The following is a 27875-nucleotide window of genomic DNA, read 5'->3' on the forward strand; positions in this document are numbered from 1 at the left end:
GTACTTGAAAGAGGAATGCTAAGAGGTATAGGAGTGAGCAAGAGAGGGGAGATTAGGCTACATGGAGAAAAACGGCAGCACCAACCAAATTGACCAGCTGGCCTGTTGTTTGCATTGACTATATTGAAATGATTGTAATATTCATTGATTGTATTGATGCACCTTGATCCATGTGTAAAAGTTGAATCTGATTGTACTTATGTGACGGTGATTTTGAAATGGTTTGGAATGTTCGTCCAGATATTTTATGAATAAAGTATATTTTTCAAAAAAAAGACTAGCTGGCCTGTTTCCGTGCTATAATGTTCTGCAATTGGCAGAAACATTGCTTCTAGTTCAATTTTTGTTTCATTTTAGATGACTACATAGACCTATGCTGTGCAGTAAAAAAATTGCCGTGCCTGCACTAAAATCTTTGAGGAGACAACCCATGGCTACCATAATCACATTTTGAAGATCTAGAGGCAAGTCAGATATTAGATTTGCTGGGAGAGTCGCAATTCATTGGGAAATTGTTGAATATTAGAGATGAAAGGGAAAATATAATTGTTGAAAATGTTAAATGGGAAAGTTGGAAAATGTACAGAGGGTTTGTCAACATGTGGGGGAATTAAATAGTTAATAGCATGGTGGGGAGTTTCCATCTGAATTGTCAGCTTGTTTTTTTTCCCTCTTTAGGCACTGACAGGTTTGGGTCTTCACAGCATTTTCTGTTTTCGTTTGTAGAATCATAGAAAGTATCATCGAAGGAAGCTTTTTGACCCATTATCTCTGTGTTGGCGATGGCTTTTCAATAATCAGTATCCACATCTGCATTAAACAGGCATTCCATTCCATTTTCAGGAAAACTCTGCTGCAGCTTGTTGGTGACTTCTGGATTTAGAAATATATATTAATGTATGGGTTTTACCGTAAAGTAATAGGACGAGAAACTTTACATCCACAATTTCCAGGCAAAAGGTCCCAAGGTATTTCACAGAGGTATGAGAAAAATTGACACCAAGAGGGAGAGATTAGGAGAGATATAATAGAAAACTTGGTCAAAAGGGTAGATTTTAAGGAGTTTCTTAAAGGAGGTGGGGGAAGTACAGAGACAGAAGGAATTCCAGAGAGCAAGATCTCGGCTGAAGGCAAGCACACTCAGCAATGTTGGGGTTAAGGTAAATGGTGGATACTAGTGGAGGTTAGAATCTGCAGAAACTGAAATTTGTCAAGGGGTGGTTGGAGTTGGAAGACATTTTGATAGAATTTAAAGAAAATAACAATAATTAAGGTGCTGGGGAACCAAGAGATCATGTAAGTCAGTGAGGTTGGGTTGGGTTTGATGGCCATAGGGTCGGATAACAACATCCAGGTTTTGGATGAGTTGGAGTTTATAGAAGTGGAAATGGGAGGCTAGAAAAGAGACAATTGGAATAATCATGTCCGGATGGGAAAAAATAAACACATTTGAGAGTTTTAATGGTAAATGGGCTAATGTAGGAATGGAGGCAGGTGTTATTAATAAAGCAGAAGTAGATGGAGATGATGTAGTTTAGGAAACATAGGCCAGGGTTAAGCAAGGTACCCCGGTTATGAACAGTCTGATTTAATCTATGTGTGCCAGGAACGGGGTTGGATTTAAGGATGAGGAGTTTGTAGCAGTGATGAAAATAATTGCTTTGGTCCTTCCACATTCAAAGTCTTTCATTATGGGTTGTATGTGTTGGAGCATCTACCTACCCCACCAGCTAGCAGTTAGGAATAAACAATATTGATGAGGTCACAGTCCTAAAAAACTAACTCTGTGTCTCCCTACACAGATGCTGCCAGGCTTGCTGAGTGTTTCCAACAATTTCTGCTTTTACTACACAATATTGAATTGATTTGAGCCACTTTGCAATGCTTTCACTTTATGTGATCCTGTTACGTACTCTTGTTACCAGTTCAAAGCATTGGCAGAAATGTGGGATCAGATCTGTAACATATTAGATAGACAGTGGGCCCTCATAGCTAAACAAATAAAATGAAAATGCTTTTCCATAGCAAATTCTTCCTTGTAATGCAAAATGCTTTCAGAAAAATATTAATTGTTGTTCTGAGAGTTTGACATTTCTTTGCTTTATACCACTGGTAGTGTTATTTGAAATGCAAAAATCACTCTGAATGTGCACTGACCTTCAACTTAAGTGGGAGACATTTCTTATTCAATATGTTGGGTAATGACTGAGAAGACTTTGTAATTTAACAAGAAAAGAAATTGCAATGTTTTGGGCATTAATGGTTTGTTGCCCTGGTAGGATTCCAAATATCACTTACCTCATTCCAAAAGCTCTAATTTGGTTTATTTTTAAAACCAAACACATTTATCTAAATATAAATGTGACCTCCTCATGAGCCGTGCATGTGCAGTTTTCAGATCTGAGCAGGGAGGACTAAACTGAACTACAACATTGTTCTTGGCTCCATTAAAAGTAAGTTTGGATTTGTTTCCAGCGTTGCTTTAACTCTCATTTTGTTTTTATGAAGTATAGGCTTAAAGATGTGTGCTGCATACTAAGCTGATCATTCAGCAAAAGCATTGAATGCCCTGTGAAAGCTATTAGAGCAAATGGATCTTGTGATCCAGAAAATCTCAGTAACAAAACATAACCTGATACATAATGGTGTATAAAGTCCTCATCAAATAAAACTGCAAGTTGGCAAAACTACGAGAAATAAAAATATTTTAAATGTTATATCCCCTTTTTAAAAAATGTTCTTTTCAAAGGAGTATATATATTTATATACAAATTTGTTTGTGTATTGTATATTTAAATTCACCAAGAGTTCAAGATGTAACACTCCAAAAGTGAAAGTTTTGCTCCTTTTCTTGATTAACGCTTACAAAAATTCCATTTTAAGATCCTTTAATCCTTGAAGCTATATGGGTCAAATGGTGTCTCATAGATTAAAACTTTTCACTGCAGTGTCCTGTGTGATGGAAATAAACCTTTGATAACCCACAATCACTCCTAAAATATGGTTAGAAAGATCAAAATGAGGTGATAATAGTGTTGTGTGTAACCAATAAGGAGAAGTGCTCATATTTACTGGGGCTTTGACTAAAACCAAAGCGGCCTTGCTTTCAAAGCTGACGAATTGAAGAAAGGAATTGTAAACTGGCCAAACAATTTTAAATCTAGTGTACTGAATAATATTATCACTAACAGATATTTTCACTAACTACAAGCATTGCATGCAATAAAAACAGAAAATATTGGAAGTACTCAGTGGGTCTGGCAGCAATTGTAGAAGAAATAAACACGGTTAACCTTTCAGGTTGATGACCTTTTCAAGGTTAACAACCTGAAATGTTAAACTCTGTTTCTCTCACCACAGATGCTGAGTATTTCCAGTGTTTTCTGTTTTTGTTTCATATTTCCAGCATCTGCAGTATTTTATTCCAGCACTGCATGCAAGATGTTTCAATTATTATTGTGATTTGACAAACTAATCTGGGTTTTCTTCCGTAGCACAATTGCCAGAACTGTGATAAAAGGGGAAAGTTTCATTATTCCACCTACATTCGCATAAACAATACATAAGTTTTAATTTTAAATGATATTTGCAAACTCTGAATGCTTTCATTGCCTGTCATTAGAGGCTTGTCAATTTTGGTGGTGGGAAATTGCTCCTTGCTGTAGAATTTAACTTCCTGCATCAGTTTAAAGGGCCAGGTGTTAAGGGTGAGGGTGGCAAATTGGAGTGAGCTCTTCCTTCCAGTCACCAAGCAATTGAGGCTGGGATATAGATAAATATATCTGAAGGCTTCACTGATCTCATTGGGATTGGAAAATCTACTTCCCCACAGATCAGTGACCATGCAGCTACAGGCATGGCTTTTGTAAGTGAAAGTAGGACTGCGTTACGGGAAGGAGTGTTAAACTGAATTCCCCAATTCCCTTCTCTTAATGTCCGTAATCAGTGTGGAAAAGTAGGAGTGTATGTTCCTTGGCGCCCTTTAGCGTGTGGTCAATTTAAGTAATCAACAGCAGACTTCTGAGTTTAAAAATAAGAATTATTTATTCACATGCCACCCTGAGTCTAAACGCTATGTTAATCACTCAACAGTTGTGCACACACACACACTCAAGGAAAAAAATACAGTTGAAGAGAATATAGCACTTTTACAAGTTGTAAACAAAAGAGTGATTCATGGTTTGTGGGTCCGGTGAAGAAGGAAGACTTTTGCACTCTTGAACTGGAGTCTAGATGAGTTCAGATAGCTGGAGTCAGATATCAGGATTATTGTAGGATTCCCTGGATGTCATGAATGTTCAGCAGGTCATTGAGTTAAGCACTTGTGTCTTTCGTATAAGGAGGTCCAATTTTTTACTGGTGTGCTTAGATTTAGGAATCAGGCTGGGAGACTTTTAAAGGCTCTACAGTCTCTAAGTTCTTAAAAGGCAAAGATGGCACAGTCTTTTGCTGCAGCTGCTGTTTCTTTTTGTCTTCTCCAGATTGCCCAGACCTCTCTAGGTCTTTAGATAAAAACTCATTATCTCCAGCCGGTTTTGGTCACATGACCAATACTGGAAGTCCAGAGCCATCACTACACAATGGGAGGTAGACAGTGGTCTTTCACACATGTGGATAAATGGTCTCGTCAGTTCTCTTTTGTTAAATTGCAAACTTGAATAGGGCAGAATTTCCTGCCTGTCGGATGGGCAGGTCCGACTCAATCTCCAGCGGGTGGGGAGCCAATCCCCGCTGGAGAAGTGGGCCCCACCGCAATTTTAAGTGGGCGGGCCAATTAAGGCCCACCCAGCATGACGTCTGCCCGGAAGCGCTATGCGCTTCCTGTGCAGGTGAGGGATTCCCCAAATGTGAGAGTGCGCTCTTTCACGCATGCGCACGAAAGAGCACGCATCTCCCTGAGGCTAAATGCTGCCACAGGGAGATGGCTGACAGCTGTATAAACTTTAAAAATAGAAAAATAATAAAATCCTTAACATGTCCCCCTCATGTGACAATGTCACACAACATGGGACATGTTAATAAATTTCACTGAAACTTCAATAAGTTTTTTTAAACCCTACATGAAACCTCACCCCGCCGGTGGATGAGGTTTGCTGTTTTTTCAGAAGCCCGCCGGGGCTCCTGGCCTGCCCGCCAACCTTAAGATTGGACGGGCAGGGCCTTTAATTGTTTTAATTATCCTGTCAATGGCCTTAATTGGCCATTGAAAGGTTGATGGGCTGACAGCAGTTTTGCTGTGACTCTGCCTTCCTGAAAATTTAAATAGGGCGGGATGATGTCGGGGATTTTCCCCAACATCATCCCACGTTATTTTGCCGTCAGCGAGCCGGCCCTGCCCCCTGCTCGCCGATGGCAAAATCCAGCCCACAGAGTCCAGTAATTCAATGATTCTGCATTTGGAGTAAACCACAAAAAATGGCAAATGTGAATTTCACAGAGGGCTGCCATCTGGGCATGTCCATTCAAAAGAGGAGGTCCCCACCCAGTATGATTCAATTTGGAACTAACTGGAAGCTTGAGATAATCTGTGTTGAAGTTGCAAAGGTCACCTGATTCTTGGCAGCCATCTTAGCCACATTGTGAGTGTCCATTTTCAAAATTTAAAAGACAATTCCACAGAAGCTTACACAGGAACACAGACTAGATTTGAAGTTATAAATAGGACATGCTTTCACCGGCAACTGTCTCAGTCTATCTTTCCTGGTGTGTGTATTGGCAGATGGGTGCTATGTGCCTTCTGTGCTCTCGGGTCAGCCTGTCCTCCTTCTTTTCTAGGGCAAGAATGGGAGATGGAAAAAAACTGCTGTGGTAACAATGGGAGGTCTATTAGGCTGTCATTAGAAATGAGATGCAAGCTGTGAGCAAGTTCAAGATAGATGGTGAATCAGATGCCAGAGATGAAAGACAATGGTCTAAATCAGCTGAGGAATAAACTTTATGTGAATAAAAACACAATACTGTGGATGCTGGAAATCTGAAACAAACACAGAAAATGCTGGAAAAACTCAGCAGGTCTGACAGCAACTGTGGAGAGAAAAACAGAGTTCATGTTTCAAGTCTGTATAACCTGCTCTGAAGAAGGGTCATACATTCTCGAAACATCACTCTGTTTCTCTCTCCACCTTTGCTGTCAAACTTTATGTGAACCCTTTTAAAGTAGTTTCTGAGCTATTTAAATCAAAGATTGTTTTTTCCTTTTCACCTACTCATGCCAGAAAGATAGATCTGTTTCAGATAGATCTGTGTAAATCAGATGGTAATAATGGAAAATGGAACATTTGGTGTTACCCTAAAATTGCTACCGCATTTTGGGAAGGGGGCTTCCTCTGTAAGCCACAACTGATAATGACAGATTGGTTTGGGCAAAATGGAGAAATATCTGCTGCAAAGGATCCCTAATCATTGAAATACTACCCAAGAATTAGGCAGTGAGGAGGTATATTCGGGCTACATAGCTTCTAATTTTTTGCTTAAAATCTGGGTTATTTACTGTGTAATATTTATTTCTACCTCTTGCTCATTCTCATCCCCTCCTTTTTAATTCATTTTTCTTCTCATTGATTCTTTCTCTCAGTCACTTTATCTGTTATCATTTTTAATATATTTTCCTCTCTCATTGCCTCTTATACTCTTTCTCATTCTCCCACCCTTTTAATTACTTTCCCTGATTTTATCTTTCTCATCTTCCCTCATTTCATGACTTTCTCACTCCTCTCTCATTTGATTTCCTTTTCTCTATCGTATTTTTTTCCCTTTTCCCTTTTGACGCTTGCATTGGGCCAGAATAATTTTTGGGGGAAAAAATTGCTTAAAAAACATAGACTGTTATTAATGCTCAAATTGGTCAGCACTCTGTAGCGAGGAAGGTATTCCCCATGATTTGTGAATTGGCACAAGTTACTAGCCAATTTGCACCACTCCATCATTAGTTTCCCAAAAACGACATCTCAGGCTTAACCTCCATGTGATTTCCAGGATGTTGCGATTAGTAAATTAATTGTCTATTAAACTTGCCACAGGAAGTTAAGTCTTGTAAGTAGCCTTTTAACAATCTGATAATTTTTAATGACTCCAAATCAACCTCTCTCACCCAGAAAGTAAACCATTATAAATGTGGAGTGTCATTCCTTCAGGTTGTGAATTGTTTTATGTGATTTTAACAATTTTACATTTTAAATTTAATTTCTTTTCTTAAGGCTGCATCTGCCAATTGGCGAGCGGGGTGGGGGGTGGGGGGCATGCGTAAAGTGTCGTGGGGTGACGTTGGAGGGCGTCCTGATGTCACCCCACATCATTTACATTTTTAGGTTGGTGGGTGTACAGCGAGTCAGCTGTGTGCCCGCCGAACTGTCAACGGCCACTTAAGACCTTTCAAAAATTAATTAAGCTAATTAAAGGACCTGCCCGTCTAAGCTTAAGGTTGGCGGGCAGGCGAGGAGGCCTTTAGAAAAAACATGAAACCTCATCCACGGGCTAGATGAGGTTTCATAAGGGCTTTAAAGTGTTTATGAAATGTTGAAATAAAAGAAATTGACATGTCCCAGCTCATGTGACAATTAATTCCACAAATTTTTAAAACTTCCAGCAATCTCCTTGAGGTGGCACTTTGCCTTAGGGAGATCTGTGCGCTCTTTCGTGCACATGTGCGAAACAGCGCACTTTTGGCTCAGGGAATCCCCCCTCCCCCCACCTCACCTGCATAGGGAGCGCATAGCGCTTCCTGGTGGACGTCATGCTGGGTGTGCCTTAATTGGCCCGCCCATGTAAAATGGTGGCGTGCTCCCGACTGGGGGCACCGATTGGGAACCCGCCCGCCCACATGCGCCTGCGCCTGCACATCCTCCCCCAACGGGGGGACAATGTTACCCTTACTTTTCCTATCTCTTCTTTATTACCTCTCAATCCAGTGTTTCTTTTCTTCTTTATTTCTCTTTCTATATCTGATTTGGCATAATATTCATTCACTTTTATTCACCCCATTTCCATCCTTCCTTTGTTTATTTCTCAATCCTTAACTCTCATTGGGGAAGGAGATCCAAAGTTTGTTCCACTGTTCACCAAGGTTGCAGATGCTCTTTTTTCCCTCACTACGCTATTAGTGGACAAAAAAATGTTAAATCCTAAACATGCAGGAACAAGTCTAACAGGGCATGCTGTGGATTGTCCCTCTTCAGCAAAATCTGGTTCGTTGTCTTTGTCACGTAAAAAACCTTGACTGAGAATGCAAAACATCCCTCTTTTATCAGATTACCATGAGTTACAAGAAGTCCTGAGAATGTGTAGTGAAGTGTTCAGGGTATGGGTAGTCTCAAGTAGAGGGGGAATGTGTAGTGAAGTTTTTCACTTGTCTACTTGTTTTTCACTTGCTTGCTTTTCTTTTTCACTCGCATTTGCTTTGTCATTGTCATTTGCTCTTTTCTTACTTTTATCTTGTTTCATGCGTCATAGATGTCGCTGTTGCTCATTTCTAATTGCCCCTAAGGGCAGTTAAGAATCAACCACATCTCTCGAGTCATATGTAGGCCAGACCAAGTAAGAACAGCAGTTTTCCTTCCCTAAAGGACATTAGCGAACCAGATGGGTTTTTACAGTAGTGATAGTTTCATGAGCAGCATTACTCAAACAGCTTTCAATTCCAGATTTTTTTAAAAATTGCATTTATTAAATAAATTTAAATTCCACCAGCTGTAGTTTTTTTCCCGTTTTACAAGTTTTTAAGTATCTTATTGAAATTTGAAGACTCTGAATCTAACTTTATGTCCAACAAAATTGCCCAAATTCAGCAGTAATTAGCTGTATCAACATGAGGATAGAATTTCAAACATTGACATGTCACATTGTTCGTGTTGAGGTTCAGCCAATTGCCAGGGAAATATTATGATGCTCTGTGATGGATCCTTGCACTTAAACTGAGGTTGATTGATATTGCTGTTACAATGAATACCATTATTACTTATGCTTCATCCCATCACATCAACTACAAGTTGTGTATATTCACCTTCAATAAATCAAATTCCATTTACTTATCTCACTACATTATGCTCCACCCACATCATAAACCGTATTCCATTCAGCTGATGCTCGTTAAGCTGGATTGTTTTAAAATTTTTGTGATTAGTTTATTTTTTGGAAACTTATTGTTCATTAAATTTGTTGAATTATATCCAAAGCAATGTTCTTTATTCTTTCAGCTAAGAAGAAAGAGGATTGGTCAAAATGGTAAGAAATTTGTTTGTGGAACTTGACTGAATATAATATTAAGGACAGAATCGCTCCAGATTTGCACTGTGTGGTAGCAAGCAAGAAAAAGGACATTTTACCCGTCAGCCGCAATGGTGGCTTTTCACGCCGTATCATCCCAATCCCACCTCATTAATGATGCAATCCTGGGAAACACGCTGTTTTGATGGCAGGTGGGCTCTCATTCCAAGTCCCATTTGTTTGTGACCGCCTCAACCTTGTCCTCTGTCACTGCAGAAGGAGCAGCTGGCCCAACGGAGGACAGCAAGCAGGGCCCCCAAGGCCTTGGCCCTCCAGAGGTCCCATGTGGAAGTCATCAGAGGAAACAGGGCCAAACATTGCACAGACTGTCTCCACTCCTGCTGGGGATGTCAGTGCAGCACCTAGAAGTCTAAGGCATTCAAAAGTTAAGAAATTCTGATCACAGTTGGTTGCATGTGTAAACACATTTTGTCACTTTACAATCTGAAAATATATTCACTTTCATTGAATAATGTGTGATGGTGTCTTTCAGCTTCATTGACAAACTTCGCAAGTCCTCCCACTGCATCCCACCCCCACCCCAACCCCCACTAGCAGTTCAGCTGCACCTAGCCAGCCCATGAGTGATTCTGTAGGGTGAAGTGTGTGTGTGAGGCAGGGCCTTTTGGAGACTCGTGCAAGTACTCTCCCACTCACACAGATCCTTCCCGCATCACACTCATCTCAATGTCCTCAGCATTTTCAGTGCTGCCTGCTGGGATTCTCTTTCAGTTGTCCATCTGAGTGGACACCCATCTCCACCCAACCAATGATCACACTCCCATGCAGCACCTGATCTCGCCCCCATGACTCTCGTTTCACTTTTGTTTTAGCAAAAATGGTAGTGCTACAGTTTTTCTTTCATTCCCCTGTCCTTTCCCCTTCCCCACTCACCCATTTCCTTTCCCCCATCACTGTTGATTCCCCTGGCATCACCTTCCACCTCCCCAATGTGACCTACCAGCCACAACCCTTTTCTTTTGGGGATGTCCAGGTGAATGAGCACGTTCTGTTCCTTCCTGAAAATCACACCCCCATCCACATTAACCTCCCTGACCTCCTTCTTCTCACTCCCAGAGTCTGTGTCTGCCTCCAAATTGCCACCAACCACTCTAGCTATCCCTTCTACCGATACCATCGCAACCTAACCCTCCCACCTACCGCCTCACTCTGCCCTTGGTCATTCTCACCATTCCCTCCTACCACACCCACCCTCAGTTCACTCCCAAGGAGGCAGTCATGGACTCATCAGAGCCCTCCCTTGCACGTTCACCTGGACATCCCTCCCTCCGCACTCCTTTCCCTCTTGGAACTCATTCCCTCCTTGGAACTCCCTCCCCTCCTCTATCCTGGACTGCTCCACCTTACTCCTTCTCCCTTTCTGACTCCTTCCTCTACCATTACTTTTTCCTCCAGCCTTACTTCTTCTTCCACCCTTACTCTTTCCTGTCTCTGGACTCCTTCCTCCCCTCCTGGACTCCTTCTGCCCTGGACTCCTTCCCCTCTCTGCATTCCTTAGTCTCCCGGACTCCTTTCCCTCTCCTGACTCCTTCCTCCCCACCTGCACTACATCCTCTGCCTGAACTCCCCCTCTCTGGACTTCTTCCCTCCTCTGAGCTCCTTCTCTTACACCTTCATCCCCCGTTACACCTACCTCCCCAGTTGCCATCTTCTCCCCCGTTATGCCCTCCTCCTCGTACTCCCTCCAGTTCCCAACCTCACCCTCCCCTGACACCTTCATTCACCCCTTCTAACCTCACCCCCTGGCACCTTTGTTCCCCCCCTTCCCAACCCCACCGCATCCCAACACCTTTGCTCTCCCCTTCCCAACCTCATCCCCCCCAACACCTTCACCCACCCCTTCTCAGCCTCAGCCCCGATTCCTTCATTACCCCCCTCTCAACCTCACCCACCCTGCCCCCAACTCACCTTCCTCTCCCAGTCCCCCTATCCCCCACCCCGTACAACTTCCTCTCCACCCCTTCAATGGTCATCCTTTGTGAGCTAACCCTCAACGGTGCCTTTGCACCTTCTGTGAGCTGCTTTGCAGTGGAGCCATGTCCATGAGAATCCACCCAGCATGCAATGGACATTCCTCCAGGGTCCTATTGCTGTCGGGCTCCAGCATCTTCTGCTCTTCGGATGCCCGCGATGTGAGCAAGGCCCTGGCGGTGAGTCCCGACTTCTGCATGTCACACTTGTCAAGAGGTGTTCTGCACCGGCATGTTTACCCGCCGACATGGGTGGATGATCCAGCGTTGGGGGATGATTCCTATCGGATAGACTTATAATGATATGTATGACAATGAGGTTCCCGACGTCCGACGATGGGAAACGCAGCCCGCCATTGATAGGCAGAGCGAGCGATGTCATGAAACTGATTTTTGGCCTTCTTGCCATATTGTCCGCTCATGCTGCCGAGCATGACCGATGCCAGCAGGCACGGAAAATTCTTCCCTAAACTCTTACTTCACAGTTATTGGAAATTCGTGTCCCCATAGAAATTAATATTTGAATCATTCACCACCTGCCCCACCCAAACTGCTCCCTTGGTGTGGCCCTTATCATCAAACTTTGCCTTGGTCCTTCCCTCCACTTTTCTCTCATTTTCCCCTCCTTTGAGCATCTCACCTTATTTCACTCTTTACCATTCTGCTTTAAAGCCCTCATTCTTTACCACCAGGTCAGAGTTTGTCACTGAGGTAGAATGGTAAACTCACTTCTTCATCGTTTTATGTTTCTTTTCTTTCTAAGGCCAGTATGTGCGTTAGCGTCAGAGATGTTTCTACATCACTACAGGCCCCTCTGGAGCATGTGATGGTGCCATAATATATCTGCAAAATACCTGGACTGGAGCAAGATAATCTTTTCTGGTACCTCACAGTGCTACCATGGAGACTTTTGGTGATTGGTATGACAGGGTTGTATTTTCTGGTTTAAGTAAAACTGGAGACATCCATCAGGCAACGTTTCAGTGCTTCCACAGATCAATGACCTTGCAGAACCACTGAGGCATGCAAGTGATCTGAAAAATATTGGGCAATTTCCTTAACAGTTTGAAAGACTTCAGTTACTGGAAGTGCAATGAGAGTGGTGGAGGTGGTGTAGAGATCATTTGCCAAACTGTTGCACAAATCCTAAATGGTCTCCTTGGCAAAGTGCAGCTTCCTTGTGTACCACTTCTTTGTGAGGCGCAGGGGAAATTAGCAGGGCATTACCAACTAATGTTGTTGACTACTATTGCTGAAAGAAAAGCAGATTTCTTCTTCCATGATGCAAAGGATAACCAGGGATTCCCAAGTGTGCAGCTACTAAGGATGCCTAAAATTGGAAGGTAGGAAGCTGTAAAACAGAACTTAGACCTTCAACAGCTTGGGAGGGTCACAATGTAATGCAAACAAAAGATCTCCCCAAAGCATTAAGTTCCTTAACTGGCAATTTGGTTGAGAGCAACAAAATTGTTTATTGAGAATAACTAAGTATGAAGATCAATTAAAGTTTCATATTTTAACTGTTGGCAACTGTTATTTATGTTTTAGCATATGTTGAAATTCTTGAAATAAGTTATGCAATCAGGAAATTCTGTACAGAATAAACTATTAAGTAGAGTACTGTAAATATTGTCAACATTATTACAGTTTTTCAGGGAGATCTCTAAATATTATAAGATTTGTTTTGACTCTCCCTAAAACTTATTTCCCACAATTTGCTTTGATGCTAGTTGGGATCCACTAGCTAGCCTAACTTGCTCTCCTGCCCATTGGACAGGTGCCATTTTTCTCCTATTTCGGATAGGTTGCTGACTAGTCCGTTGTTACTAGTGACATGCAGGTAGGGACAGACAATTAAAATACCTTGGGCCTCAAACTTAGGTCCTTGATTGTGGTTTGCCTCACTTGCCTGAATCACACTGAACATTAACCACAAACATCTTATTACCGAAACAGAAAATGCTGAAAAAACTCAGGAGGTCTAACAGCATCTGTGGAGAGAAAAACAGGGTTAACGTTTCAAGTCTGTATGTCTCTTCTTCAGAGCTAAAGAGAAGTAAAAGTGTGATGAAATTTATACTGTTTAAGGGGTGGTGGAGCAGGTGAAGCTGGATGGAGGGCCAATGATAGGTGGGGGCAAAAGAGATTGACGAAGATGTCATGAACAAAAGGACGAAGGGGTGTTAATGGTAGTGGTAAAAGCTAAGGGAGATGCTGATAATGACATTAAGATAAGAAAGCAGAATAAAAGCAGGACAAGGTTAAGCACTCTGAAAAGAACAACATGAACAAGTGACAGATGGCCCTTGTGGGGGTTGGGTGGGGGGAGGGGATGGTGGTGGGCAACAAAGGAGTGGACCACCTTCCTCTCCCTCCCAGAACCATGATAGGGTCCCCCTTGTCCTCACTTTTCACCCCACCAGCCTCCGCATTCAAAGGATCATTCTCCGCCATTTTCACCAACTTCAGCATGATGCCTCCACCTTCCCCTCACCCCCCACCGTCAGCAGTCCGTAGGGACCATTCCTTCCGGAACACCCTGGTCGACTCCTCCATCACCTCTAACACCTCATTCCCCTCCAATGGCACCTTCTCTTGCAATCGCAGAAGGTGCAACACCTGCCCCTTTACCTCCTCCCTTCTCACTGTCCGAGTGCCCAAACACTCCTTTCAGGTGATGCAGTGCTTCACTTGCACTTCCCTCAATTTGGTCTACTGCATTCGCTGCTCCCAATGCGGTCCCCTCTACATTGGAGATACCAAACGCAGACTGGGTGACTGCTTTGCAGAACACCTTCGGTCTATCCGCAAGCATGACCCAGACCTTCCTGTCGCTTGCCATTGCAACATGCCATCCTACTCACATGCCCACATGTACGCCCTTGGCCTGCTGCAATGTTCCAGTGAAGCCCAACGCAAACTGGAGGAACAACACCTCATCTTCCAATTAGACAATTTACAGCCTTCCAGACTGAATACTGAGTTCAACAATTTTAGACCATGTACTATCTCCTCGATCCTCACCCCGTTTTTAACCCCCTTTTTTCAATATTAATTTTTATTTTTTTAATTTAATTTTTAAATTTTTTTATCCACTTATATTTATTTATTTTCATTTTTATTCATTTATTCATTGTTTCATCCCCACCTTTTATCTTATTTTCAATTTTTTTTTCCACCACCGTCCCCTCCCCCCACCCCAACCCCACAAGGGCCAGCTGTCACTTGTTCATAACAAAAACAGAATTACCTGGAAAAACTCAGCAGGTCTGGCAGCATCGGCGGAGAAGAAAAGAGTTGACGTTTCGAGTCCTCATGACCCTTCGACAGAACTTGAGTGAATCCAAGAAAGGGGTGAAATATAAGCTGGTTTAAGGTGTGTGTGTGTGTGGTAATTCTGTTTTTGTTTTGGATTTCCAGCATCCGCAGTTTTTTGTTTTTGTTTTTATCTCTGTGTTTAATTGATTGCCACTGCTCTTCAAGAAATGCCTACCTCCTTGAAGAAGTTCTGTTCGTCTCTGCGACAAGATTTCCATATCTCTCTTTTGCCTTGCTCATCTTCATTGCTTTCCATTTCTCTCCTGGTGTTTGACAAGGTGTTTACTAAAACCCGCTTTCACAGCCATATCTCCTTTCTCAGTGACTGTCTCCGTCTCCGACTTACCCCACGTGGATTTCAACTGAAATTCCAGCCCTCATGTTTCGAACCCACCCAGGATTACAGGTATCTCCGGGACACAAAACATTTCTCGGACTGCTGTTCCCGTCACATTCTGAGATCCACACTCAGTGCCATGCGCCGCCATATGAACACACTCGACCTCTCCCTCCAGCAGCACCGCCGTACCCTTTTTCAAAGCTGCACATGCCCCCAGTTTCATTTTATTCTTCGTCTCATCCGAAGCCTCAACAAGAAACTTTTTCTCTTTCTCTCAAGTGCTAAGGAACGCAAGCTCCAACAACTCATCGACACCAACACCCATCTAGGACCCTCCACCCCTGCCTGTCCCTCCGTCCCCACCCCATCTTCCAATCCCAGCCCCAGCCGTGTATTCACTATACCCCCTGACCTTCCCCTCTCCGATGCTGAACGTTCAGTGCTCAGCAAAGGACTTAGTTTCATACCCTTACACCCTCACCTCAATGAATTTCAGGCTCGGCATGATGCTGAACTCTTCTTCCGCCATCTTCGTCTCCGGGCTCACTTCTTTGGGCAGGAGTCCTCTCCCCGTTCAACGGATCCTTTCACCCACCTCCAATATTCTCCCTCCACCTGGACCCCTCCCTCTGGATTCTTACTTTCTCTTGATCTTTTCATTGAGAACTGTCGGCGTGACATTAGTTGTCTCAATTTCTCTGCTCCTCTCACCCATTCTAATCTCTCTCTCTCTGAACTTACTGCACTCCATTCTCTCAGGTCCAACACTGACATTGTCATCAAACCCGCTGACAAGGGTGGTGCTGTTGTTGTCTGGCGCACTGACCTCTACCTCACAGAGGCTGAGCGTCAACTCGCAGACACTTCCTCCTACCTCTCCCTGGACCATGACCCCACCACTGAACATCAAGCCATTGTTTCCAGGACTGTCACTGACCTCATCTCCTCTGGGGATCTTCCTCCCACAGCTTCCAACATGATAGTCGCCCAACCTTGGAAGGCCCGCTTCTACCTCCTACCCAAAATCCACAAACAGAACTGTCCCGGTAGACCGATCGTGTCAGCTTGCTCCTGCCCCACAGAACTCATTTCTCGTTATCTTGACTCCCTTCTCTCTCCCCTTGTCCAGTCCCTTCCCACCTACATCCGTGATTCCTCTGACACCTTACGTCACATCAACAATTTCCAGTTCCCTGGCCCCAACTGCTTCCTCTTCACCATGGACGTCCAATCCCTCTATACCTCCATCCCCCACCAGGATGGTCTGAGGGCCCTTAGCTTCTTCCTTGAACAGAGGCCCGAACAATCTCCATCCACCACTACTCTCCTCCGTCTGGCTGAACTTGTTCTCACACTGAACAATTTCTCCTTCAACTCCTCTCACTTCCTCCAAATAAAAGGTGTGGCTATGGGTACCCGCATAGGCCCCAGCTATGCATGTCTCTTTATGGGGTACGTGGAACATTCCTTGTTTCAGTCCTACTCCGGCCCCCTTCCACAACTCTTTCTCCGGTACATCGATGATTACTTCGGTGCTGCTTCATGCTCTCGTCGGGACTTGGAAAAATGTATTAATTTTGCTTCCAATCTTCACCCCTCCATCATTTTCACATGGTCCATCTCTGACACTTCCCTTCCCTTCCTTGACCTCTCTGTCTCAATCTCTGGTGATAGACTGTCCACCAATATCCATTACAAACCCACCGACTCCCACAGCTACCTCGACTACAGCTCCTCACACCCCGCTTCCTGTAAGGACTCCATCCCATTCTCTCAGTTCCTTCGCCTCCGTCGCATCTGTTCTGATGATGCTACCTTCAAAAACAGTTCCTCTGACATGTCCTCCTTCTTCCTTAACTGAGGTTTTCCACCCACGGTCGTTGACAGGGCCCTCAACCGTGTCCGGCCCATCTCCCGCGCATCCACCCTCACGCCTTCTCCTCCCTCCCAGAAACATGATAGGGTCCCCCTTGTCCTCACTTATCACCCCACCAGCCTCAACATTCAAAGGATCATCCTCCGCCATTTCCGCCAACTCCAGCATGATGCCACCACCAAACATATCTTCCCTTCACCCCCCCTATCGGCATTCCGTAGGGATCGTTCTCTCCGGGACACCCTGGTCCAATCCTCCATCACCCCCTACTCCTCAACCCCCACCTATGGCACCACCCCATGCCCACGCAAAAGATGTAACACCTGCCCCTTCACTTCCTCTCTCCTCACCGTCCAAGGCCCCAAACACTCCTTTCAAGTGAAGCAGCATCTCACTTGCATTTCTCCCAACTTAGTCTAATGCATTCGTTGCTCCCAATGTGGTCTCCTCTACATTGGAGAGACCAAACGTAAACTGGGCGACCGCTTTGCAGAACACCTGCGGTCTGTCCGCAAGAATGACCCAAACCTCCCTGTGGCTTGCCATTTTAACACTCCACCCTGCTCCCTTGCCCACATGTCTGTCCTTGGCTTGCTGCATTGTTCCAGTGAAGCCCAACGCAAACTGGAGGAACAACACCTCATCTTCCGACTAGGCACTTTACAGCCTTCCGGACTGAATATTGAATTCAACAACTTTAGGTCTTGAGCTCCCTCCTCCATCCCCACCTCCTTTCTGTTTCTTCCCCCTTCCTTTTGTTTTTTCCAATAAATTATATAGATTTTCTTTTCTCACCTAATTCCATTATTTTTAAATATTTTTAAATCTTTTATGCACCCCCCCCACCCCCACTAGAGCTATACCTTGAGTGCCCTACTATCCATTCTTAATTAGCACATTCGTTTAGATAATATCACCAACTTTAACACCTATGTGTTATTTTGTTCTGTTGACTGTGACATATTTTGATGATCTGCTTCTATCTATCACTGCTTGTTTGTCCCTACAACCGCACCAACCCCGTCCACTTCTCTCCCCCCACCCAAATCCCGCCCCCCCCCCACCCCCACCGCCCCCCACACACACACCTTAAACCAGCTTATATTTCACCCCTTTCTTGGATTCACTCAAGTTCTGTCGAAGGGTCATGAGGACTCGAAACGTCAACTCTTTTCTTCTCCGCCGATGCTGCCAGACCTGTTGAGTTTTTCCAGGTAATTCTGTTTTTGTTTTGGATTTCCAGCATCCGCAGTTTTTTGTTTTTGTTTTTGTCACTTGTTCATGTTGCTCTTTCCAGAGTGCTTACCCTTGTCCTGCTATTATCACAATCTGCTTTCTTACCTTAATGCCATTATCAGCACTTCCTTTAGCCCTTACCAGTACCATTAACATCCCCTTTGTCCTTTTGTTCATGACATCTTTGTCAATCTCACCTTTGCCCCCATCTCTCATTGGCCTTCTATTCAGCTTCACCTGCTCCACGCACACACACCACCCCCCCCCGCCCCGCCACCACCAAACAGCATAAATTTCATTACATTTTTACTTCTCTTTAGTTCTGAAGAAGAGTTATATGGACTTGAAAGGTTAACTCTGTTTTTCTCTCCAGACTTGCTGAGTTTTTCCAGCATTTTCTGCTTTTGTTTCAAATTTACAGCATCCACACTATTTTGCTTTTTCTTCTTATGACCTAGGTAGGCTTGATAGTACCAATGAGTCAAAAATTGATAGTAAGACCAAGTGTATAACTACACTCTGATTTATATTTTAGTGGGCATGCATTCTGATATAGGCACATAATCGTAACACTAGACTGTTGTTACATGTACAAAATATGTAACACACACTCACTTTACAGTAATATGTAAGTGAATCAAGTAAACCTATGAAATTAAAACAATATCTTTTTGCTTCTATAGATCAGAAACTTGACTCCTCGACTGCACAAGCACTGTGAAAAGTGTTATAACCGACACTGCAAAAAGTCCTTTGAACCTTATGTATCCTGTTTGGTTATCAGTTGCCCTTCCAAGTGTGGTGCTGTTTTTCACCAGTGTAAGGAAGATGAACATACATTACTGTGTCCACTGGAAAATGTCCCTTGCCTAAATTCAGCCTTTGGCTGCCCCTTCACCATGGCACGCCACAAACTTTCCAAGCACCTTCGTGTCTGTCCTGCCAGCATTGTGTGCTGTTCAATGCAATGGAACCGCTGGCCAGTGAATGAAGATGACATAACAGTAAAGAATAGTGCATTCAAAGAAACTTTGAATCCAGAGGATTTGGACTTTGGCACTGCCATGAGAGATCAGGGTGTTCTTTTCAATTCAGTGAAGATGGCTGAACTTTTCCCAGAGATGGCCGAGACAGTTGATGAAAATGATCTGGCTTTGAATGAAGAGGGGGCAGTAGGAGGAGCTTTTGCACCTTTGGATAGGAGCTTTCTTGAAACAGGAACAAAAGTACATCAAAATGGAACTAATGAGGTCAGTACAGATGTGGCAGAGACAGAGGAACAAGAGGCTCTTGCTGAACTCACTGAGGAAGAATATTTAGCTATGTATTCTACTTGGGAACATATTTTCAGTAAGGATAAAGGCAACCGTGCCATTGAAGAGAAAACTACAAAAATTAGAACCAAGCAGAAAAGTGAGGATTCATCAGCATGCACTAAAAATAAGGAAAGTGTACCTGAAAATAAAACCTGTACGTCAGATCCAGCTTTGTTAGCAGCAATAGAAAAGACAGGTGAAGCTCCTTGGCAGGAAGGAGTTCTAGAAAGGCTAGAAACTCAGATGGATAGAAAACATTTCAGTATGTATCTGGCACATCATGGCAGTATGCTTATTCGATTTGGCCAGATGAGTGCATGTACACCGAAAGAAAGAGACTTTGTTTATGGGAAACTGGAGGCCCAGCATGTTAGAACTGTCAATACATTTAAAGTTCCTACCAGCTACTGTGCCAAGCGTGCACATGTTGGAGAATCATTGTCAAGTAAGGTCAAAAAGGAGAACAAAGCTGTGGACACCTCTGACCTGGACACAGAGGACCATAAAAATGATGAAGTTACTATTTCATTGCTTTGTTATTTGGAAAAAGTGTTAAAAGGCCATGTTATATCAGAAACAAAAGTCACTGATGGATTTACCGTTGATTTTGCAACTCAGACATATTCTTTCCCCTCTGCTCCTTTTGGCCGTGATATAGCTTTGGCAGATGTAGCAGCAGAGAAAGCCTCTAGTCTATATTTGCAACTCCAGACGGAGTGTATCACAAAAAGATACAACAAATTGAATTCTGCCTTTGCATTTATGTGCCACCATTTCTTCAGGCGAGATGAGTTTTCATCACACTTCAGGAATGTACATGCCGATATTCAGTCTGGCCTGAATGGATGGATGCTACAGAGATGTCCTCTAGCTTATCTTGGCTGTTCTTACTCACAACAAAGAATCTGCCCCTCCAAGCTGAAGGCTAAGTTGATTTACAATCAACACCAAAATGCATTTGCAATCAAACCAGATGTTCCTGCAGTTCTGTGTCAGCACAGTCACAGGGATCCAAATGTATGGAAAAATGGGAAAAGTATGTTTAGCTTGATCAATCTTCCATCAGAGATACTGAGGTACATCGCAAGCTTCTTGGACAGCTACAGTCTAGCACAGCTGTCCCAAGTGTCTGTGTTGATGAATGTGATCTCTTCCACTTTACTGCAAGAGTATGGCATGGTCTTTCTTGAGTGGGAAAAGAAAATTTACTCACACGGAAGCTTTTCTTGGCGAGCTCGAAAACGGGCAAGTACATTTCTTCAACTTGATCAGTTTAATTTTTTAAAGAAAGTACAAAAATCTTAGTAACTTCCTACCTGCATCTGTAAATTAAATCGATGCCAGCTTTGACCTAATTAAATTTAATTCAGTGAAAAATTTGTAGAAACGGACCATTAGGAGTTTTCAAGAGTTCCAACTGTGGTAGTAATATTTTAAGAGCCCAAATCTTTTTGGGTGGGAATTATAATAGACTAAAATCAGTATTTAAGTTCATCAGCTGGGTGTCACTCATCACATTGGCCTCAACTAACAAAGCACAGAATGGTGATATCACAACAGATCTATCACAATGTGGCAGTGTGCTCTGTGGACTTTCCACGTTAATGCCATATTCCTTGATTATCCTATTTATGGAGTACATCCTGCTTTCTTAATCTTATGTCACCTATATAGCACCAGTGTGCTTAAGAAAGAGTCAAAGCAAGTCCTCCATAAATACACTTTAGCTCATCTTGCTTGAATAGCATTTTAGTCTTCCCTTTTGGCCATTAGATCCAAATATTACATTTTCCACATTTTATTTTTGCCATTAGCTGTATTTCAAAGCTAATGTATAAATAAAACCAAAAGAGTAGTCCTACCTATGAAGTAAGCAAAATATTTAATCTAATCACTGCAATGTGATTTTAACAGGATATCATTTCTTTCTACAGAATTACCACTTAACAGTTTCAATTTTCCATGTGGTCAATTCTTCCAGCCCAAAGCAAACACGGCAATCAACTCAAAGCTAATACAAAACACAACCTGACTTCTTTTTACTTAAACTTGCAGAAATATACTTCTCCACATTCTGATAAAATAGATCCATTATACAACTGGGGAAAAAACAAATGTCTTTCAAGGATTTTATGCAATTGTGAGAATCATATTGGGAAGGCAGTCTTCATTTGGGTCCAGCATTAATCATTGCCAGGGAATCTTTACCTATGTGGGAGTGAAGGGGTGGGGGTTAGTAGTTAGTTTAATTGGTCGTCTAATTGACCTGCCAAAGGACAGGAGATAATCAGACGTTAAAGTGGCAACTTACCTGTTCTGCTGTGGAAAAAAAGGCAGAGATAAATTTGTGCCAGGAATGTTTGCAGGTGTTCTTCCAATCTCTCTCTGCAAAATTAGCAGAAACACCAGGAAAATGGCATATATGGCCATTTAAACTATTTTCCAGGATTTCCAACAATCTTCTGCCTAAGCTATGGAAAGAGACCGAGGAACTTCCACAGGAAATCTACCCTATGAAAAAAATTTCCTTTCTTAAAACTCAGAGATCAGATATTGAGGTATTAGAGAGGGTACAACACAGATTCACGAGCATGTTGCCTTATATAAGGAAATGCAAGTATGAAGAAATGCTTAAAAAATTGCGACTGTTTTTGTTAGAATACAGGAATATGGGATGATTTATCAGAAGTGTTTAACATTATGAAGGGATGTGAATCAGATTATTTCTAATGACTGTGGGGCTTACAATTAAGGGACATCATTTTAAGATTTAAATGCAAGCAAGAGATTTACGACAGGAAGCAGACGAGATATTTTTACACAGTCATGCAGCTGTGGAATTCACTGCTGCACTTAATGAGACCACAGGGTTGAATTTCTATGGTTGTTCTCCCCATCTGTAATAACTTCAGTGGAAGAAATGTCATTTATGTCATTTCTCCAAGGTTTATGTTTATCTCCCACTGACTGTTGTCTATCACCCCTCCCCTCCCCCATGTAAATTCAATAGGCATGTCAACATATAATAACAGGTTAGATAGGAAAGGTGGAATAAAAGGATAGGGGAACAAGGAGAGCATACCATATGATTGCCCTCTTTCTGTGTATGTTACCAACAAAGTAAGTGTGATGTGCTTTGTTTTTTCACTATATAGCACATAGGAGCATAATTCAGTGGAATAAAAATGAGATTTATCATGACTTTGTATGCTCACTTACCAACTGTAAAATGGATGATTCCAATCCGACCTTTTCCCATATAAGTGTCCATTGTTCCACCTTTCAAAGGATTGGAGAAGTGAAAGTGGAGCCATGAACAAGAATACCAATACTGTAGCATTGAATCTGAGTGAATGATAGAGCAGACTAGAAATTTGTAAATGTCAACTTTTGCTACTTTACTATGTTGGCATGTATGTCCAGGGTGGTATTCTACATCTCCAGGCTGGTATTAACCTTTGCAGCCTTTTCTTCTTCCTCCTAATCTTTCAAACACTCAGACATTCTCAACTATAAACTTAGCATGTACAACAATACCATAGTGCTGTATGTCATGGCAAGTTATTTTGTTCAGGGACTATATTGCTATATCATTGAAAGTTTTATTCCTCTTGTGCTTTCCTAGATGTCCCTGCTGACTCTCAAACATCAAGCCAAGAGGATGGTAATCTTACCACCTCACAGCATAAATGAAAATATCAGTAATGCTCATAAACCAAAATGCTATGAAAATAAATATTAGTTATCCAGAAAGTAAATTGCTCTTCAATAACTGATCAACAATTAACACTTGACAAACTGAGGATCCCATTTTATTAGTTGTCCATTACCAAAGCAAACATGTTATGTTGACCTTCATTTAGCCCTCTTCTATCTCTACAACTGCCAGTTTGAAAATAACTATCCCTGATTGTACTGTTACTAAATCTGGGAACAGCAACTCATGGTATTCAGATAGTTTAGTCTGTTGATCACATGCATTCCCTTAGCTTGTTTAATTCATACTGAGTTTTAACAAAGCAGAAACAACTTTGCTGATAATAACATTAAACCATTTCAGTCCAGATAATTTGCTTTGTATGGGCTCATGTCCTTCACAGGAACTATGAACAATCTGTTCTGTTATTGGCTTTGGTATATCAGACTGGTGAGGGAAAAACTATAATAAAGGTGCTGGACAGTAAGGACAATGAATAGGATTTTACTATGGGCATGGATTTTGAAGTAAGAATATTGGTTAAGCATCAGCGCTTAACATTATTATGGAGTAAATTGGACATGCACAATAAAATGCAGAATCCAGTTGCTATCTGATTTACCCTCCTCACCCACAAACTGCCCATTACCACTGATAGACTCAGCATTGAAAGAAATGTATGGGTGCGGAGTTGCAGTACTTACTTGATACCGATTAAATACTTGAGAAAATGTTAGGGCTTGTCCATTCAAATGTGTGAATTTTAATCACAAAGTAAGTCTTAATTACTGCCAAGCAAACTCTCAGGCACTGAAAATTATAAGGGTATGGTCTCAGATTTTCAGATTTTAATCATTGTTGGAGAGTTTGAAAAATTAAAAATTGCAAGTAATTTTTTTTGCTTTTCTTTCTCTCTTTAATCTCTCTGTTTCTCTTAATCCTATATTTCTATTGCTTTCTTTATTTTGGTTTCTGTACATGATTTTACATTGAATTAAATGTCCTAACACACCTCTTGGTTTAAACTCTGCATGCCTCAGTAAGGATTCTTCAATTTCATTGGCTGAAGAGACAGACTGTTGTTTGCCTCATTCAGCTAGTCCCAGATCCCCTGTAGAGGGCAGGGTGCTGTTCCAGACATCCAGTGACCATACATTGCTGCTCAAAATTCAAGAAAAAGACTGTGAGCAGCTGTAAGTGTAATGAACTCTGAGTACTGTACATTTGCTGCTGACTGCAAAATCTGGGCCATTAATGTTCTTTTTCAGGATGTGGCCATTGCTGATAAGACCAGTATTTGTTGCTCATCCTGAGAAACTGAGTGGCTTGTTAGCCCACTTCAGAAGGCAGATACGTTGGTGTGGGACTGGTGTCATATATAGGCCAGCCAGACTAAGGATAAGATGTTTCCTTCTCAAAATGACCATGATGAGCAAGCTGGATTTTTGAAACATTCCAACAGTTTCATTGTTACTTTGATTCATACTGTATATTTATATTTTTACTGCCCTATTTAAAAAAACATACTGGATTGAAATTCAAAAACTACCGTCATGGGATTTGCTCTGACATGTAGATTATCAGTACAGGCCTCTGGTTTACTTTTTCAGTAACATAATCATTATATCCCTTAATATATTGAAATAATCAGATTAAATTATATGACCTGTGGAAGTGGAGTTTCCATTCCTCTGTTGACCATATCTTGAGTTTTCTATTATCCCTCCAAATCCTCAACCAGTAAAATTGTGGCTACAGTTTTGGTAGAGAGTTTCCTTCCATTTGGAAGAAATGACAAAACTACTGGTGCATCACTAACCGTAAAACTGCTATTCGGGGTCCTGCTTCTGTGCATAAAATCAATCTTGTTTTTGATTCAATTTCACTGTGTTCCATCAAGATTCTGTGAGTATCTTATGTTGAACCACAGACAGCATCCAAGACATTTTAGGGACTCATGGCATTGACTTTCCTCATGTAATCATATTTACTTCATAGTGGAGAGACACTAATCTCACCAAAGGGACTGTTAATTCCTGATCTCACAGTCCTGTTTGCAGCTGGCTGTAAAGCAATGTTAGAGGAGGTTTGTCAGCAGCTCTCTAGCCTGTCTTCTAGCTGCCAAAGGCACTTAGGTGGAAGAAGATTAAATATAAGTTGCAACATCAAATTAATTTAATAAATGTTACTGCTTTTAATGAACTGCACACAAAATCTTCAGTTTTTCTTTTAGAAGATCTCTTACTGCATGATTCCTGGGATGGCAGGATTGTCATACGAGGAGCGATTGGGCTAACTAGGCCTGTATTCACTGGAGTTTAGAAGAATGAGAGGAGATCTCATTGAAACATAAAATTCTGACAGGGATGGACAGACTGGATGCAGGGATGATATTTCTTCTGGCTTGGGGGTCTAGAACAAGGAGTCACAGTCTCAGGATATGAGGTAGTAGATTTAGGACTGAGATGAGGAAAAACCTCTTCACTCAGAGGGTGGTGAACCTATAGAATTCTCTACCACAGAAGGTTGTGGAGGCCAAGTTACTGAATATATTTAAGAAGGAAATTGATAGATTTCTGGACTCTAACAGCATCAAGGGATATGGGGAGAGCACAGGAGTACGGCACTAAGATAGAGGATTAGCCATGATCATATTGAATGGCAGAGCAGGCTTGAAGGGCCGAGTGACCTACTCCCACTCCTATTTTCTATGTTTCTATGATTGTGGAGATAGTGAAATGCTGAAAGTTAGTTACATAAGCTCTGGTCTACTGGTCCATTCACATTATAATAGTTAGTATCTGTGCAAATTGGTTTTGCCTATAATTTGTTTTTACTAGCTGAACCTTGTGCCTGAACCCAAATAGCACTGATCAATTAATAAAACTCTGACCTCCTTTCCTTTTATTTCAGAAGTGGCAGTTCAGCTCTGTCTTCTCGACTGTCAACAACTGGAGCTTTAATGACAGCCCCAGCATGGCAGAGCATCTGAAAACCTGTTCATACTATGTGACAGAGAATAGGTCAAAGCCTGTCGCTCTCACCAATATGGGCAAGTCCCCAGAGTCAAAACAAGAGAAAAAGAGCCTTGTTAATATGTTTAGTAGGAAAAAAGCAGCAAATAGATTTTCCAGTCTGATTGTATGAAGTTTTAGTGTTTTGATCATGATTTTGTTATTGTTTCATTCAACGTTCTTAATAAGTATGTAGCATGTTGCTTACACTTAGGCCAGCTAGAATCTTTGTATTTTAACTGTATTACTATAACCTGACTTGAAAGTTGTGTTTTATTTGCCACATAAACTGAAGAGAGGAATGACAATGTTGTAGCATGATATATATTTGACTCAAAGCTACAGCTTACACTTGTGTAATAAGGCAGGATGAATAAAAATAGTTTAAAACCAGAATTGTATATGAGAGGCATGTGATTTGACTGTAGGAATAAATAGGAGCAATGTAATAATCTACTTATATCAGGAATTGGTTTTAAGGTCAGAATCTGATTATGATCAGATAATTTCATGTTAGAAATTTTGAAAATATATTATTTTTAGCACAATACACGTATCTGTCAACAGGCTTTACTTCAATAATTCAAGGTGAATTATTGAAGATGCTGTTCTGGGAGGGGAGGTAACTCAGTCAGGTTTGGTTTTATGCAAATTCTATTCGTTGGCTACAGAATATTGTTAAGAAATTGTTAAGTGGTAGCATTATGAAGGGATAAAACTCTTTTAAATAAAGTTTCTGCTGTAGTAACATGAAAATAAAACAATTCTGCTTTTTAAGAGAAATTAATTTGTCACAGCACTACTGAAATATTATGAGGTAGCCTTCTAAGACAGGAAGTGCAGTAGGAGTGGTGGTGGGGGGACGGGAAAGGTGGGGGGGCTGGATTAAGGTGTCCAAATGGAATCTTTCCTTGCCTGAATTTAATGCCACACTTAACCTCGGACTCCTTTTGACACTGGAAAAAGAACACCTATTCAAAGAACAGATATCTCCCACCTTAATTTCAGGAAATTTAAAAAATGGTGTTAAATGAAAATTATGTGGCTGTGCAGAAGCTGTCCTTTTATATCCCTTAACAATGGTATATCACTCAGACCCACCATGCCTTTTCACACTAATGGCAGATTTTCATAGCAAAAAATTGAGGTCTATGTTGCCGGTTAAGTCAAACACAACTAAGACTGCAAGATCCTTCATAATGCAAAGTTACTTTGCAAGCTATTTCAGTGTGTCATCTATAGCATTCTTGCTTCAGAGTTAGAATATTATGGGTTCAAGTCCCACTCCAGGGCTTGAGCATAAAGAATCAAGGTTGACGTTCCAGTATAGTATTAAAGGAATGCTGCACTGTCAAATGTTCCGTCTTTTGAATGAGATGCTTAACCACAGTCTCTTTCAGGCAAATGTGAAAGATCCTGTGGCGCTATTGTGAAGAAGTGCAGAGAAATAATCCCTGGTGTCCTGGTCAATATTTATCACTGAATCAAAATTGCAAAAACAGATTATCATATTGTTTGTGGGAGCTTGCTGTATTTCCTACATTAAAACAGTAACTACACTTCAAAAGTATTTCATTGGTTGTGAAGCGCTTTGATATATCTGTTGGGCTTGGAAAGCACCATATAAATGCACATTTTTCTTTTACACTTGCAGGTCAGGTACAATGTGGATCATAATAATATGGAAGGCACTATAAATGAAAGTATTGTTAATAAAAACATGATTGCTATCAGCGATGCTTGCATTACTATGCATTACTATGCACAGCATTGGTGCTCTAGTGATGAGCTGAGCATTTACTTCATAGGGCAGAATTTAAAGCCCG

General features: G+C 41.8%; 1 protein-coding gene across 2 annotated transcripts; it reads left to right on the top strand.

The window, feature by feature from the left end:
• Positions 1 to 2363: 2363 nt before the first annotated feature.
• Positions 2364 to 27782, top strand: LOC121290291 (F-box only protein 40). 2 transcript variants are annotated; one of them, XM_041210567.1, is made up of 4 exons: positions 2364 to 2453; positions 9192 to 9219; positions 18706 to 20583; positions 25949 to 27782. In XM_041210567.1, exons 2-4 carry the CDS (start codon positions 9217 to 9219, stop codon positions 26180 to 26182), a joined length of 2115 nt encoding a protein of 704 aa, XP_041066501.1. In that variant the 5' UTR covers positions 2364 to 2453; positions 9192 to 9216; the 3' UTR covers positions 26183 to 27782. The 2 variants fall into 2 exon arrangements, with proteins under 2 accessions (XP_041066501.1, XP_041066503.1); XM_041210569.1 differs by lacking the exons at positions 2364 to 2453; positions 9192 to 9219 and adding an exon at positions 12481 to 12595.
• The last annotated feature ends 93 nt before the right edge of the window (positions 27783 to 27875 follow it).

Source organism: Carcharodon carcharias, chromosome 18 (genome assembly GCF_017639515.1).
Source record: "Carcharodon carcharias isolate sCarCar2 chromosome 18, sCarCar2.pri, whole genome shotgun sequence".
NCBI classification, from domain to species: Eukaryota; Metazoa; Chordata; class Chondrichthyes; order Lamniformes; family Lamnidae; genus Carcharodon; species Carcharodon carcharias.